This window comes from Streptopelia decaocto, assembly GCF_964273445.1.
Source record: "Streptopelia decaocto genome assembly, chromosome: 2".
Classification (NCBI taxonomy): Eukaryota; Metazoa; Chordata; class Aves; order Columbiformes; family Columbidae; genus Streptopelia; species Streptopelia decaocto.
Window position 1 is genome coordinate 150,793,852 of NC_138655.1, and position 11,361 is coordinate 150,805,212.

Sequence of the window (11,361 nt, forward strand, 5' to 3'; positions counted from 1 at the left end):
AAATACTTCAGTTACCATCTGTAGGTAACTAGCAACAGATACAGAGAGAAGTGGGGAAATGGAAATAACAGAGTAGAGATTACGATGGAAACATTAGTGGAAAATTTATAAGTCCTTTAATAAAAGAAACACATTAGGATTGTTTGTTCCATGTGCTGGACACTCCTTTGGAAAGCTAACAACCATGCTTTTTTTAATTATATTAAGACATCCACATGATTGACAGGTCTAGTGTTAAAAAAGGGGAATGTTCTGCCCCAACATCAACCTCCTCACTGAGGCGACAGTGACGGTCTCAGCTGTCTCCTAGAAGTCACCTTCCAGACCTCCTGCTCACTGGGAAAGCATGACCAAGGAGACTTGTAGAATACATGGACTTGTGCTTTGAAGCCTTGTGGAAAGGGCGCCACAGGGGTCGATGGTGACCCCGTCCCCGCAGTGAGATGGGACACACTGACAGCGCCGCGGGCCCGGCCAGGCACAGCGCCCGAGCGCTACCAGGCAACCACGGCTCCCCGCGCCAGGAGCGCCCTGCGAGGAGCCCCAGGAACCGCCGCAGGGCAGATTCCTCCGGTCGGGGGGACCCGAACCTGCTCCCGTTCCCCCCAGCTCCCCTCACAGCGCCCGGGGCCGCCTCACGGCTCCGCAGCGCCCCCCGCGCCGGCCGCCGGCACCGCATGGCAGCGCGCGGCCGCCCGCTCCCCTCCCCCGCGCGGCTCCCTCGCGAGCGGCCGGCTCGCGAGCGCACACCTCCCCTTCCGAAAAAGCAGCGCTTCCCCGCTTTATATACCCTGCTAAAAATAGCCTGCCGCCCGGCTCGCCAATCAGGAGGGGGCGAATTTCGAATCGAGCCAATGGCGGGAGCCGTCACGGCCGGGCTCGGTCACGCCAGGAGGAGCCGCGATGCCTGCCGGGCGGCGATTGGGCGGCTCTGACATCATTGGCACGCGGGGCGCGGAGTGCGTGGCGGAGATTGGGCCGCGGCGGCAGGCGGCGTAATGGGATCACGCGGGGCGGGGGAGGGCGCGGGGGGCGGGGGCGGCGGCGCGGCCGGGCAGAGCTTTGAATAGGGAAGTTTCGCAGGGGGTTACATTCGCAGTCAGCGCCGTGTTTGCAAATATTGGGTCCGCTCCTGCGCAAGTGTCCTCCGCCGGCCGCGGGAGGGGAGAGCCGCCGCCGCGGCCGCCTCGGGAGACGTACTGCCTTGCTGTGCAATTAAACTTTGCATGAAACTTTGGGTCTTTTTTCCTCCCTAAGCTCCTCAAGGAATTGATATATATTTATATATATATACAATTATTTTTTTTTTCTTCTCTGGAGGAAGGGGGGGGGCTTGGAAACTGTGAGCAGAGGTTTGACACCCCCCCGCACACACCCCGCAACCCCTGCACATAAAGGAGGCATCTGTATTTTTGGTAACCAGCACTGACTTTGTTGTTGCAACTTGAGACATGGATGTTCTCCCAATGTGCAGCATCTTCCAGGAACTCCAGATTGTGCACGACACGGGTTACTTCTCAGCCTTGCCGTCCCTGGAGGAATACTGGCAACAGGTAAACGAGGATGTCGATGTTGTTGTTGTTGTTGTCGGGGTGTTTTTCTTTCTTCTTTTTTTTTTTTTTTTTTTAAGCCGTATTAAAGGATGAGCGGATTTAAAAAAAAAAAAAAAGAAAAAAAAAAAAAAGAAAAGCCCAAGTGTCAGCAACGACTTTGGGGAGCATTAAGCACAAATGTGTAGAGATGTTTTGAAGCAGGTGTTTTGCTTTTAAACAATACGGCTTTTTTTCGGGGGGGGTGGAAGAGTCCCGAGGTGAGTGTGAGGAGCTGCGCATCTCCGTCTCTCCTGACTTACCGCCCGGCCCTGCGTGCGCGGGGCTGTCAGCCCGGCGGCCTCCGCGCTCCGCGGACCCGGCGCTCCGCTCCCGCCCGCTCCACACCGAGTCCTGGCAAAAGTTTTGCGCTTGTACCAGGTCCAAGCTCCACAGCTGGGTCTTGTCATCCGAGCTCCCTGCCTTGGCCAAGGGCTGCTTTCCGCCCCTTGCTGCGTTTTTTTTTGTTGTTGTTGTTGTTTTTTTTCTTTTTTTTTTTTTTCCTGACGATGGTGGGAAAAAAACAACAGGAGTGTTGTATGTACGCACATGTACACATATTTCTGTGTGTATATACATATATGTATATAATGTTGCTCTTTCCCAGAGCAGCGAGCTTTGCAGAGTCTGTGAGTTGCCAGTCATATGACAGCAGTCCCCTTGTGCTAATTGCCTTGGTCGGGAAGGAGGAAGAACAGAGGCTCCTTCCCTTTAATGGACATATTTCGTTGCCTTTTCTTTTTTCCTTTTTTTTTTTTTTTTTTTTTTTCCCCCATCCTCCTTAATTTGATCCAAACGCCGGGTTGGCAGGAGCTGCGGTCACCGCTGACATTTTGGCGTTACCCCGGGGGGGTCTGCTGGCTCCGCTCCCCAGCCGGGAGCTGCTCAGCCCGGTGACCAGATCAAGTACCTGCTGGCTTTTCAAGAAGGACCGAGGAGCCTTTCCGAGAAGGTCGAAATGCAAAGTGTTACAACCTTCACATGCTTACTAATTCTATGCAATGCCTTTTTTTTTTTTCTTCCCCTCCCCCCCTTCCCTTTTCAAAGAGACAGCTTCATAGTACGTGATTGAAATGGAGCTAAGTAGTTTCCTTCAGGCATTTGGGTTTTTGGCGAAGGGCCAGCCCTCGTTCCTAGTAGCCTTCAGAGGCATTTAAACTCGGAGAGAGCTTCACTCCCGTCCCCATTACTAATCTACCTAATGAGAAATTTAAATTAGCCGGGAATAGGAAAGTTTAACAAGATCTTAAAAAAATGCTTTTTTACCTGTTTTAATGGAAAGTCAACACACTATTGTGTTGTCCCTGTTGAAACCTTTTTCGTTTTTACCGTGCATTGCAAACCGGTTACCTAATTATGGACAAATGCATAAATATTGTGTGCAGCAGTGGGTTTATTTTGGAGGTTGGCTTTTTGTTTGTTTGTTTTGTTTTGTTTTTCTCCTGTTTTTGCCCCTGCTCCTAGCCTGGCCAGAACATGTGACCCAGTTTACTGGAGCGGTGCTGTGGGAGAAAGGAGCTGCTCCCATGGCAGCTCCGCTCTTGGACAGATGGGAAGGGGCTGTCAGGGGAATGTGTGGCATTTGGGATCAGGTTTTGCTACCGGGCTTGGAAGAGATGATCTTACTAAAATAAGTAGAGTTTGGTATGGAAACCTGGTGTGTCCATTTTCTGTGTAAAGCTTTCATATGGGTCATTTCCTATAGTGGAAAGAATAATCCCAAAACATCAGCTTGTTGCCATAACAGTTCATACTGGGTTTTTTTTTTGTTCTCTGAAAATGGTTTGAAAGTCAGCAGGGTGAATTGAAATTGAAAACCACAGCTTCATCCATTTAGGGTGGTTTTGTTTTTTGTTTTCTTTCGTTTCATGGAGTGGAGGGGAATGTGTGTGTGGGGGGGGAGTTGCCCATGTACTGTTGCATGTATATTTGAACAGAGTACTTTCTTGGCAGATGGTCAGGGTTTTAAAAGGAAGTCTCCTTTGGCATTGCGTGAAAGAAAGAGATGACTCATACAGTTGCACTCTTGGCCAGTAGATAAAGTTCTTGTTCATTGTGGGACTCCCAGCAGGACCTTAGAGTAATTTCCCATTTTGCCTCCTGTAGAATAGGACATTTCTATTCTGGAACTTTTTTCTTCCCTATCCTCTGTTGTTGAAGTTCCCTGTGTTCCTCTAAACAGTCACGGGAGCAGTTGCAGCTTTATGGCATGCATGCCAGTATGCTTGGAAATGACATTCTTTGAAAGTCGAGTGTGCTGCGTTCTCATGCACAGGAAATGGGAGGATGTCTGCTGCTCCATTGATGTCCCCAGAAGACGGACGTGCAGCCCCGCAGCCATGCTGAAATGTGGCTTTGTTTTCTGACACAGCATTTAGGTTTTTAACTGCATGTCAGAGCACATTGTGTTCAGTTGGGTCCTTTCAGCTTCGTGTTTGTGTGAGAGAGATACAAAGCAACTTGAAATTAGACAAGGTGCGAGACCAAGGTGTAATTATTTGTTGTGGTTCTCTATGGTCCTTTTCAACGTCAGCCTACTGAAAACACAGATTTTTATGATGAGAGTGATGATAATTTGACTGACTCATTAGAATGCTATTTTGGAAACCAAAGCTGACTTGCACCTTCAGCTGTGCGTTTGAACTCCTGCCCAGGTCTCAAAAACTGATTTCATCGTAACAGTCACCTAGTTATGGCTGGAGGAGCCTTTAATTTGTTTTGAACCTAGAAACCTCAAATCGAACATACTACAATCTTGCTTGCTTTTTGAAGTGTAAAATACAATTGGTTTTATTTTTAAGCAGCCTTGTAACTTTTCTTTTTTCATTTCCTTCTCTTTCACCTAGACATGTTTGGAGCTGGAACGGTATCTTCAAAGTGAGCCCTGTTATGTTTCGGCATCTGAAATCAAATTTGATAGCCAGGAGGATCTCTGGACCAAAATTATTCTGGCGCGTGAAAAAAAGGAGGAATCTGAACTGAAGAACACCTGTGTCCCAAAAGAGGACAATCTTACTAGTCAGAACTTAGAGACCAACAGTTTAAATTCTGATGTGAGCAGCGAATCTTCAGACAGCTCTGAGGAGCTCTCGCCCACAACAAAGTTTACCTCTGACCCTATAAGCGATGTTTTAGCCAGTTCAGGAAACTTGAGTTCATCTGTCACCTCCACTCCCCCTTCGTCTCCTGAGCTGAGCAAGGAGCCTTCTTCCCAGCTGTGGAATTGTACGCCGGGTGAGTTGCATTCACCAGGGAAAATTCGTACCGGTACCGCTGGAAAGACTGCAGAAAAAGGTACACCCGCCAATGGTGACACCTCGCCAGATGGCAGAAGGCGTGTTCACAGGTGTCATTTTAACGGTTGCAGGAAAGTTTACACCAAAAGTTCACATCTGAAAGCACATCAGCGCACTCATACAGGTTAGTAACCGTACGCTTATTAATAAAGAGTTGGCAAGTACTGTAGGGAATACCCCTGACGGTGGTGGTGTCACAGCGTTACACAATCACTGGGTGGGAGCCCAGGTTTGGAGAGATGATGTAATAGTATTAGAGGTTTACCAGCATGGGCGACATCACCTTCCTTCCTCATTCTCTTCGTAAGCGAGCTGAAGCCAAGAGAGTTGGTGGTAGATTAGTCTGCCGTCATAGCAAATAGGAGCCGCTCATCTAAATAGGCAATGGTAGAGAAGCTGTGGTGGTGTGCGGTCTTCAGGAGCAAAGGGCTAGCCAAAGTAGATGCTACACCTCTGTTGACGTTTATTTCTAAAGCAAAAGCAAGCTGAGACTTTCTTGCAAAAAAAGGAACATAATATCCAAAGATTGGTCAGATTGCTAACTGCTGTAAGAGCTTGTTTTTTTGGGTTTCAGTCTACATTGGGTCTATATAATCAAGGCCTTGATTGAATAAAATACAGCTGTAGTTGTAAATCATTTAATAGTTTTGTGTGTCATTGTTATCAGCAAAAATCTTGGAAAGCCACAGTGTGATGTAGTCCTTCTAACATATCTGCCTAACTGGACTTACAAATGTATGATTTACTGCATAATTTCATCTCAAAATACTGAGCAGCAGCATTTTATTGTTATAGAGCCTGAGCTAAAAATAACAACCCTGTGTGTTACTGGGAAAGAAAGTGAGGAAGATAGACACTTCAGGGCTTTTATAAATATTTTATGGTTGAAGTAGCATGCTGATTTGCTTGTTTGAGCATTATTATTTGACATCTCCTTACGACAGCAGTTAGATACGTAGAGCTGCTCTTTGGCTCAAGAGACATTGTTTAATGTGAGGAATTGACCTGGCTTTCTTGGTGTACCAATCTAAAGACCTATATAGGACTGGTGGTTTTTTTGGTTGTTTGGTTTTGGATTTTTATTTTTTTTAATGATGCTTGTTGGTGTTGCTTGGTTTTTTGTTTGTTAGGTTTTGTTGTTGTTGTTTTTTGTTCTTTGTTTTGTTTTTCCCAAGATGTGGAAAGAGAATTCAAGGAAAAGTTCTTATTTTGACTCATGAGTTCAGCATTTTGTGGCTTTTATGGGAAGTCTGAGCAAGCTCAGATGCTCCCATTGTCATGCAGAAGTCAGATAAAACAAGATTATTTCAAGAGGAAAGACCAACTTCCACTGAAACCGTGGTGGTTGAGCAGACATAAATAGCTGCTGGCCTCAGAAATATTGCAGAACTGTTGTCCTGGTGCTGTCTGGCTGAGAACGTTCCTGTGAATGGAAGTGGTATTTCTTGAATGCTGAAATAGCAGTGTTCAAAGCAGTGTGCAGGTTTTTCCAGGAATATGTGGCTCAGCAGAAAGGAGGTTGCATGTTACACAGAGGAGTGAGTGACAGAGGACTTTGATGCAATACAGTAGCCTAATTACATTTTGGAGTCTGGCTGTGCTGTCTTTAATCACCTTTATGAGGTGAATGATACCTGTTTGGGAGTGAGCCTGCCATTATGGATGAACAGGAATGGTAGAAGGTTGGATTTCTTTGTTTCCTGTGATCCTGTTTAATTTTTTAAAAATAAGAATGCGATTATTTGATGTGCTGTTGCAGCAAAATAGTTAAGGAGTCATGTGGATGAATTTTGCAAGCCTTTGCCTATGTGTTCTGAAGCATTCAGATAGGTTAAATAAAATTGGCTGTCTTTGGGGGGGTGGCGGAGGTTTGCACAGAAAATGAATGGGATAGCACCTATTTTTCTTTGAATGAAGTTGTGACTAACGTGTAATCTGCTTTCTTTGTAGGGGAAAAGCCTTACAGATGTTCATGGGAAGGGTGTGAGTGGCGTTTTGCAAGAAGTGATGAATTAACCAGACACTTCAGAAAGCACACTGGTGCCAAACCTTTTAAATGTAGTCACTGTGACAGGTATGTGACTGAAATGCACCTTTTAAAATAGTTATTGTTAATGCTTGTTGGAAAGTGAGCCTAGGCTGCTTTTCACTTGTGAAGGAATCATTTGGGAACACAACTGTGTCTGGTATTTTTAAGGGATTATTTTATATTTAGACTGGAAAAAACCCTTCTGTTTTACTAATCACTGGGATGTGGTTTGTAGCCTGATGTTGCAGATGAGCGTTGAGAAGGCCCTAGCGTTACCACCCACCTCCACAACCCCTGGGTGCCCACAGCCACCTTGAGCGCTCCCGTGTATCCAGGGAACGCCAAATCCCTCCTCCACCAGCCATGTTTTGGAGTAGCAGAGCAAGGGGGGTGCCTCAGCCACGCGTGTTGCGTCGTGCGTGCCAGCAACCGTGGGCTAATGCGCAACCTGACTCTTGCCTTGCAGGTGTTTTTCCAGGTCTGACCACCTGGCCCTTCACATGAAGAGACACCTCTGAATGGGTCACGAGGTGAATCCTGCGGGCTAAGAGGCGTCAAGGTTGAAGAGCCTTGAGCGAAGGGATGCGTGTTCCAGCCAAAGCATGCCATTTTGCACCCTACCCAGTTGCCTCCAGGACCTCACTTCCTTGAAGGTCTTTTGAGGGCTAATAAGTCATGTAAGAAACGGCATAGCAACCACGGTGCGTGATGTTTGGGGTTTCCTGGACTCATACACTGGTATCTAACCTTCTGAGTGGCTCCTAAGCCTTTGCCGTGAGCATGTGCACTGAGAATGTTAATGATTGGGCGACTGTATGCGATGAGGATCTCTTGATGACTGTATGCTGAGGCACATTTTTTTTCTTGTGGTTGTTTTATAACTGTAAGAGAAAAAAAATAGTCTGAATGTCTTGTGTGTGAGGAATATCTCGTGAGATGGGACGACCACCAATCATTTCCAAGGGGTGGGGGGAGGGGTGTCTGCACCTTTTTAGAGGGAAAACAGAGCGGGGAAAAGGGGGACTAAAAAGAGTCAGGATGCCAGAATGGAGATGGGGGACCTCCCCGTTCCTGTGTGAGAGGAGCTTTAGGTGTCTGGTGCAGCTATTAAACGTGCAATGTGTCAAGTAGCTTGTTTTACTTGCTACAGAGCTCATTTGTAATCCATTGTATAAGCTGTGTATTTACAAATGTAACACAACTATAACTTTTCATTATAATACAAAGGTTATTGCATGGTTCTGGGGAACTATATGCTTTTCCATTCTTTAATCAGGACTGCAGTTTTGATTCCAGTTAAGAGCAGCTAAAATACAATTGGTCTAATGTTACATAATGTATGGAACATGAATAATTTTTTCTGTTGGGTGGATAAAACCACTATTGGTTAGAAACTGATTTTTCTCATGCAGCTAATTTTTCTCTTATTTATGCCTTGAGGACTAACTTCTGGTTTTCTAGCTGTTAATGCACTGTTGACCTTAATAATGGTGCCTTATGCAAGTGACCTTCTCTTGTAGGGGGTCTTATACAGGGGTATGGGTGATGCATGCTTTATTAAGGCTCTCTTTTCACCTGGCATTGTACTGTATCAAATGTATAATATGAGGGGAAAAAAGGTTACTTCCAGGGTCCTCCTTCACAAAGACAAATATAGATAAAAGTCGTTCATGTCAGTACAGTATTTGTTTAACTTAGACAATTTGACTGTGTTACAGTATAATGCATATGCCAATTGACCAGTTCTGCCACCTTGAGACTTTTTTTATATTGACCTTGCACAACAACTGTGTATATACACACCCCAACTGTACTTAATATGTCAAGTTTTCATACATATTAAAGATACAGAAGTATTAAAAGATGTATTTGCTTAAAAGGCACAAATTTCACATCTATATATCTAGCTATCTGTTGGTCATACAGAAAGAAACTATATTACTTTTTTTTTAAAAGTGGGCAGAAAAATAATTGTGTATGTATATTTGTGTGTACAGTCTGTGTATGTGTGTATATATATAGATAATATATAAATATTTTTTTTAAAAGGAAAAAAAGTAGAACACATAGCTAGAGAATGCCACAGCCCATCAAAATATTCCCTCTCCCCCTTCAATACAGTCACTAAGGAGACAAAGAAATGAAAGATACAGTTAATTAAAATCTAGCATTTTTAGAGGCTTTACCTTTAGCTTAATGGTACGCTAAAGGCTTTGTTGGCATTCAGTCCTTCTCGGACTGCTGACTGTGTTTTGTAGTTATTAGGTTGTCTGGAATAGCGTATCTGTGGCCATTTAAGAATGATATGAACCGAATATTGGCATGCTAAAAGAATATTAGCTGTGTGCAGATAAAGTACACTCTGGTTTTGGCCTTCCAGCTTACTGGAGGACCTGTGAGTGAGCTAGTCGTTGTGGTGGTTGACCTCTAATTTTACATAGTTCAGCTAAAATACTGTTTTTTTCCTAGAGTAGAAATAGTCTGTCCAAAAGCAGTATTTTATTTTTTTTTAAACCAGCTCACTACAGTCAATGCAATGAAACACGTGACCTGTTTCTTTTTCTATTTATTATTGGTCTTGCTTACTATGCTAATATTTTGGTATATCTTCCGGGAAATGTAGGTAGATAAGTGGTTTAAAAAAAAAGTATATGCAAGTGATCTGGTTCTAAGAAACACACGGGCTTAAATCATTCTCATTTCATTTTTGGTTTAAATTACCTGAAAATGCACTTTTTTTTTTTTTTTTTTTTTACTTCCCCAAAACAAACAAAATTTCTAGAAAATTGATCTCTGTTTAGGGTTGTGTTTTGTTGTGTTTTTAACTCCTTGTTTGCATTGTCCTTGGCTTAGCCATAGTTCATATAAAAAAAACCAAAAACAACAAAAAAAAAATAAAAACAAAAAGTAAAGAAAAGCAAAAACAGACAAAAAAACAACCCCAAACAAAAAATTAAACTTGCACTGGCTTGTCTCAATTGTGAAATACCATCAGACTTGTGTGGATGGGGTGGGGCTGTGTGCCATATGTCAAATGCCTGTAATTTTCTTAATAAGCAAGTACATTTTGTTCAGGTGATAACTGAGCCTCAATCAAGCTGAAAAATAAAAAAATAAAACATTTTTGCTTGAAATTTAAGAAGAAAAAGTTTCTATTAGTGAAATTTCTTTTTTTGGTTTTGAAGCACCCTGTTATCTAAAGAATCTCTTTGTAAGATTTTTGTAAAAATTTTGTTTTACAAGATTTTATTTGAAATTGTTTTTTGCAAGATTGTTATATTTCTGTATGAATGTATTTTTTATTGGAATAACATAAAAAGAAATTCTTATCAGCATCATGTGTCTGGTTTCATCTTTCTCCTCTCTGACATCCTACACACCAAATGATGTCAAATACTATGTCAATGCTTTGCCTTGAGTTACCTGGTCGCAGGTACAAACACTTTTGGGTCAGGTTGCTTTGTGGAAGACAAGCCCTGATGAGAAAATAATTTTGGCAGTAGAAACTAAAAGTCCTTCCATATCTGAAAAGCTGTTGTTGACTCATCTTTTGTCTCGATGGAATAAATAGTTAACGCAATTGTTACCGCAAGACTGCACCTTTATTCCAAATCGTTTGTTCTGAAGAGGTGAGTGCACGTAGGACAGGTTCTGCATGTGGGAAAGGAGATGCACCGGGCATTTAAAGTGAAGGAAGAAAACCAGAAAGGTGATGGCTGGACTGGAGGCACCTGTCCTTAACTTCTACTGCAGAGTGGTGGCCTTTGAGCTGCCCAGTCCATGGGGAAGCAAGTCTGAAACCTTGAAGGTGCAGTTGTGGGAAGGAATGCAGTGGAGGAACCATGTGAGACCTGCCTGGCTCTGATGCACAGACCTGAGTCTGATGTGGGACTGGTCTGACCCATATGCTGGTGGTAACCTTCAACCAGCCAAAAGAAAGCCTCTGTGAAATGCATTTTTTCAGAGCAATGGCTCTTCAAAGCATGCCTGGCATGTAGGCTAGCTTGGGACACATGCAGAGCTTGTTTAATGTTGCCCTGTGGCATCTGCTTCATCATGCTGGTGTTAAAAATCCCTCAAGCATTGAGCAAAACCCTTGGCAGAAATAGCTAAATTGTATGCTGAGAAACTGACTTTGAACATGTGAATTCAGTTGACAGTAATTGAACATTTCATGTTTTTAAATGAGAAATGGTCTAAAAATGACGCAGGGAATATACGAATCAATAAATACAGATTGAAACAGTAGTGTGGAGGAGAGACCCTCGCCACCTACCTTAGTTAGCTCTGAGTAGATAATGTACCTCCATATAGGCAAGGAAAAAATTACAACTTAAACAAATTTGTGATCTGCAGCTGGAGAGATACATTGCATTTTACCACTGGTACAGTATCTCACAGGATGAAACACAGATGTCTTCTCAGAAACTTAGTTATAGTTGCAATA

At 43.6% G+C, this 11,361-nt stretch overlaps 1 protein-coding gene across 1 annotated transcript; it reads left to right on the top strand.

The window, feature by feature from the left end:
- Positions 1–1,074: 1,074 nt before the first annotated feature.
- Positions 1,075–10,249, top strand: KLF6 (KLF transcription factor 6). Its single transcript, XM_082046813.1, has 4 exons — positions 1,075–1,553; positions 4,436–5,009; positions 6,836–6,959; positions 7,381–10,249. The coding sequence occupies exons 1-4, from the start codon at positions 1,452–1,454 to the stop codon at positions 7,430–7,432; spliced, it is 852 nt and encodes a 283-aa protein (XP_081902939.1). The 5' UTR covers positions 1,075–1,451; the 3' UTR covers positions 7,433–10,249.
- Positions 10,250–11,361: the final 1,112 nt, after the last annotated feature.

Coding starts and splice junctions, on each gene's coding strand:
- KLF6 (XM_082046813.1), top strand. CDS start 1,452: ATGGATGTTCTCCCAATGTGCAGCATCTTCCAGGAACTCCAGATTGTG. Junction 5,010..6,835: donor ACATCAGCGCACTCATACAG/GTTAGTAACCGT, acceptor CTTTCTTTGTAG/GGGAAAAGCCTTACAGATGT. Junction 6,960..7,380: donor AAATGTAGTCACTGTGACAG/GTATGTGACTGA, acceptor CTTGCCTTGCAG/GTGTTTTTCCAGGTCTGACC.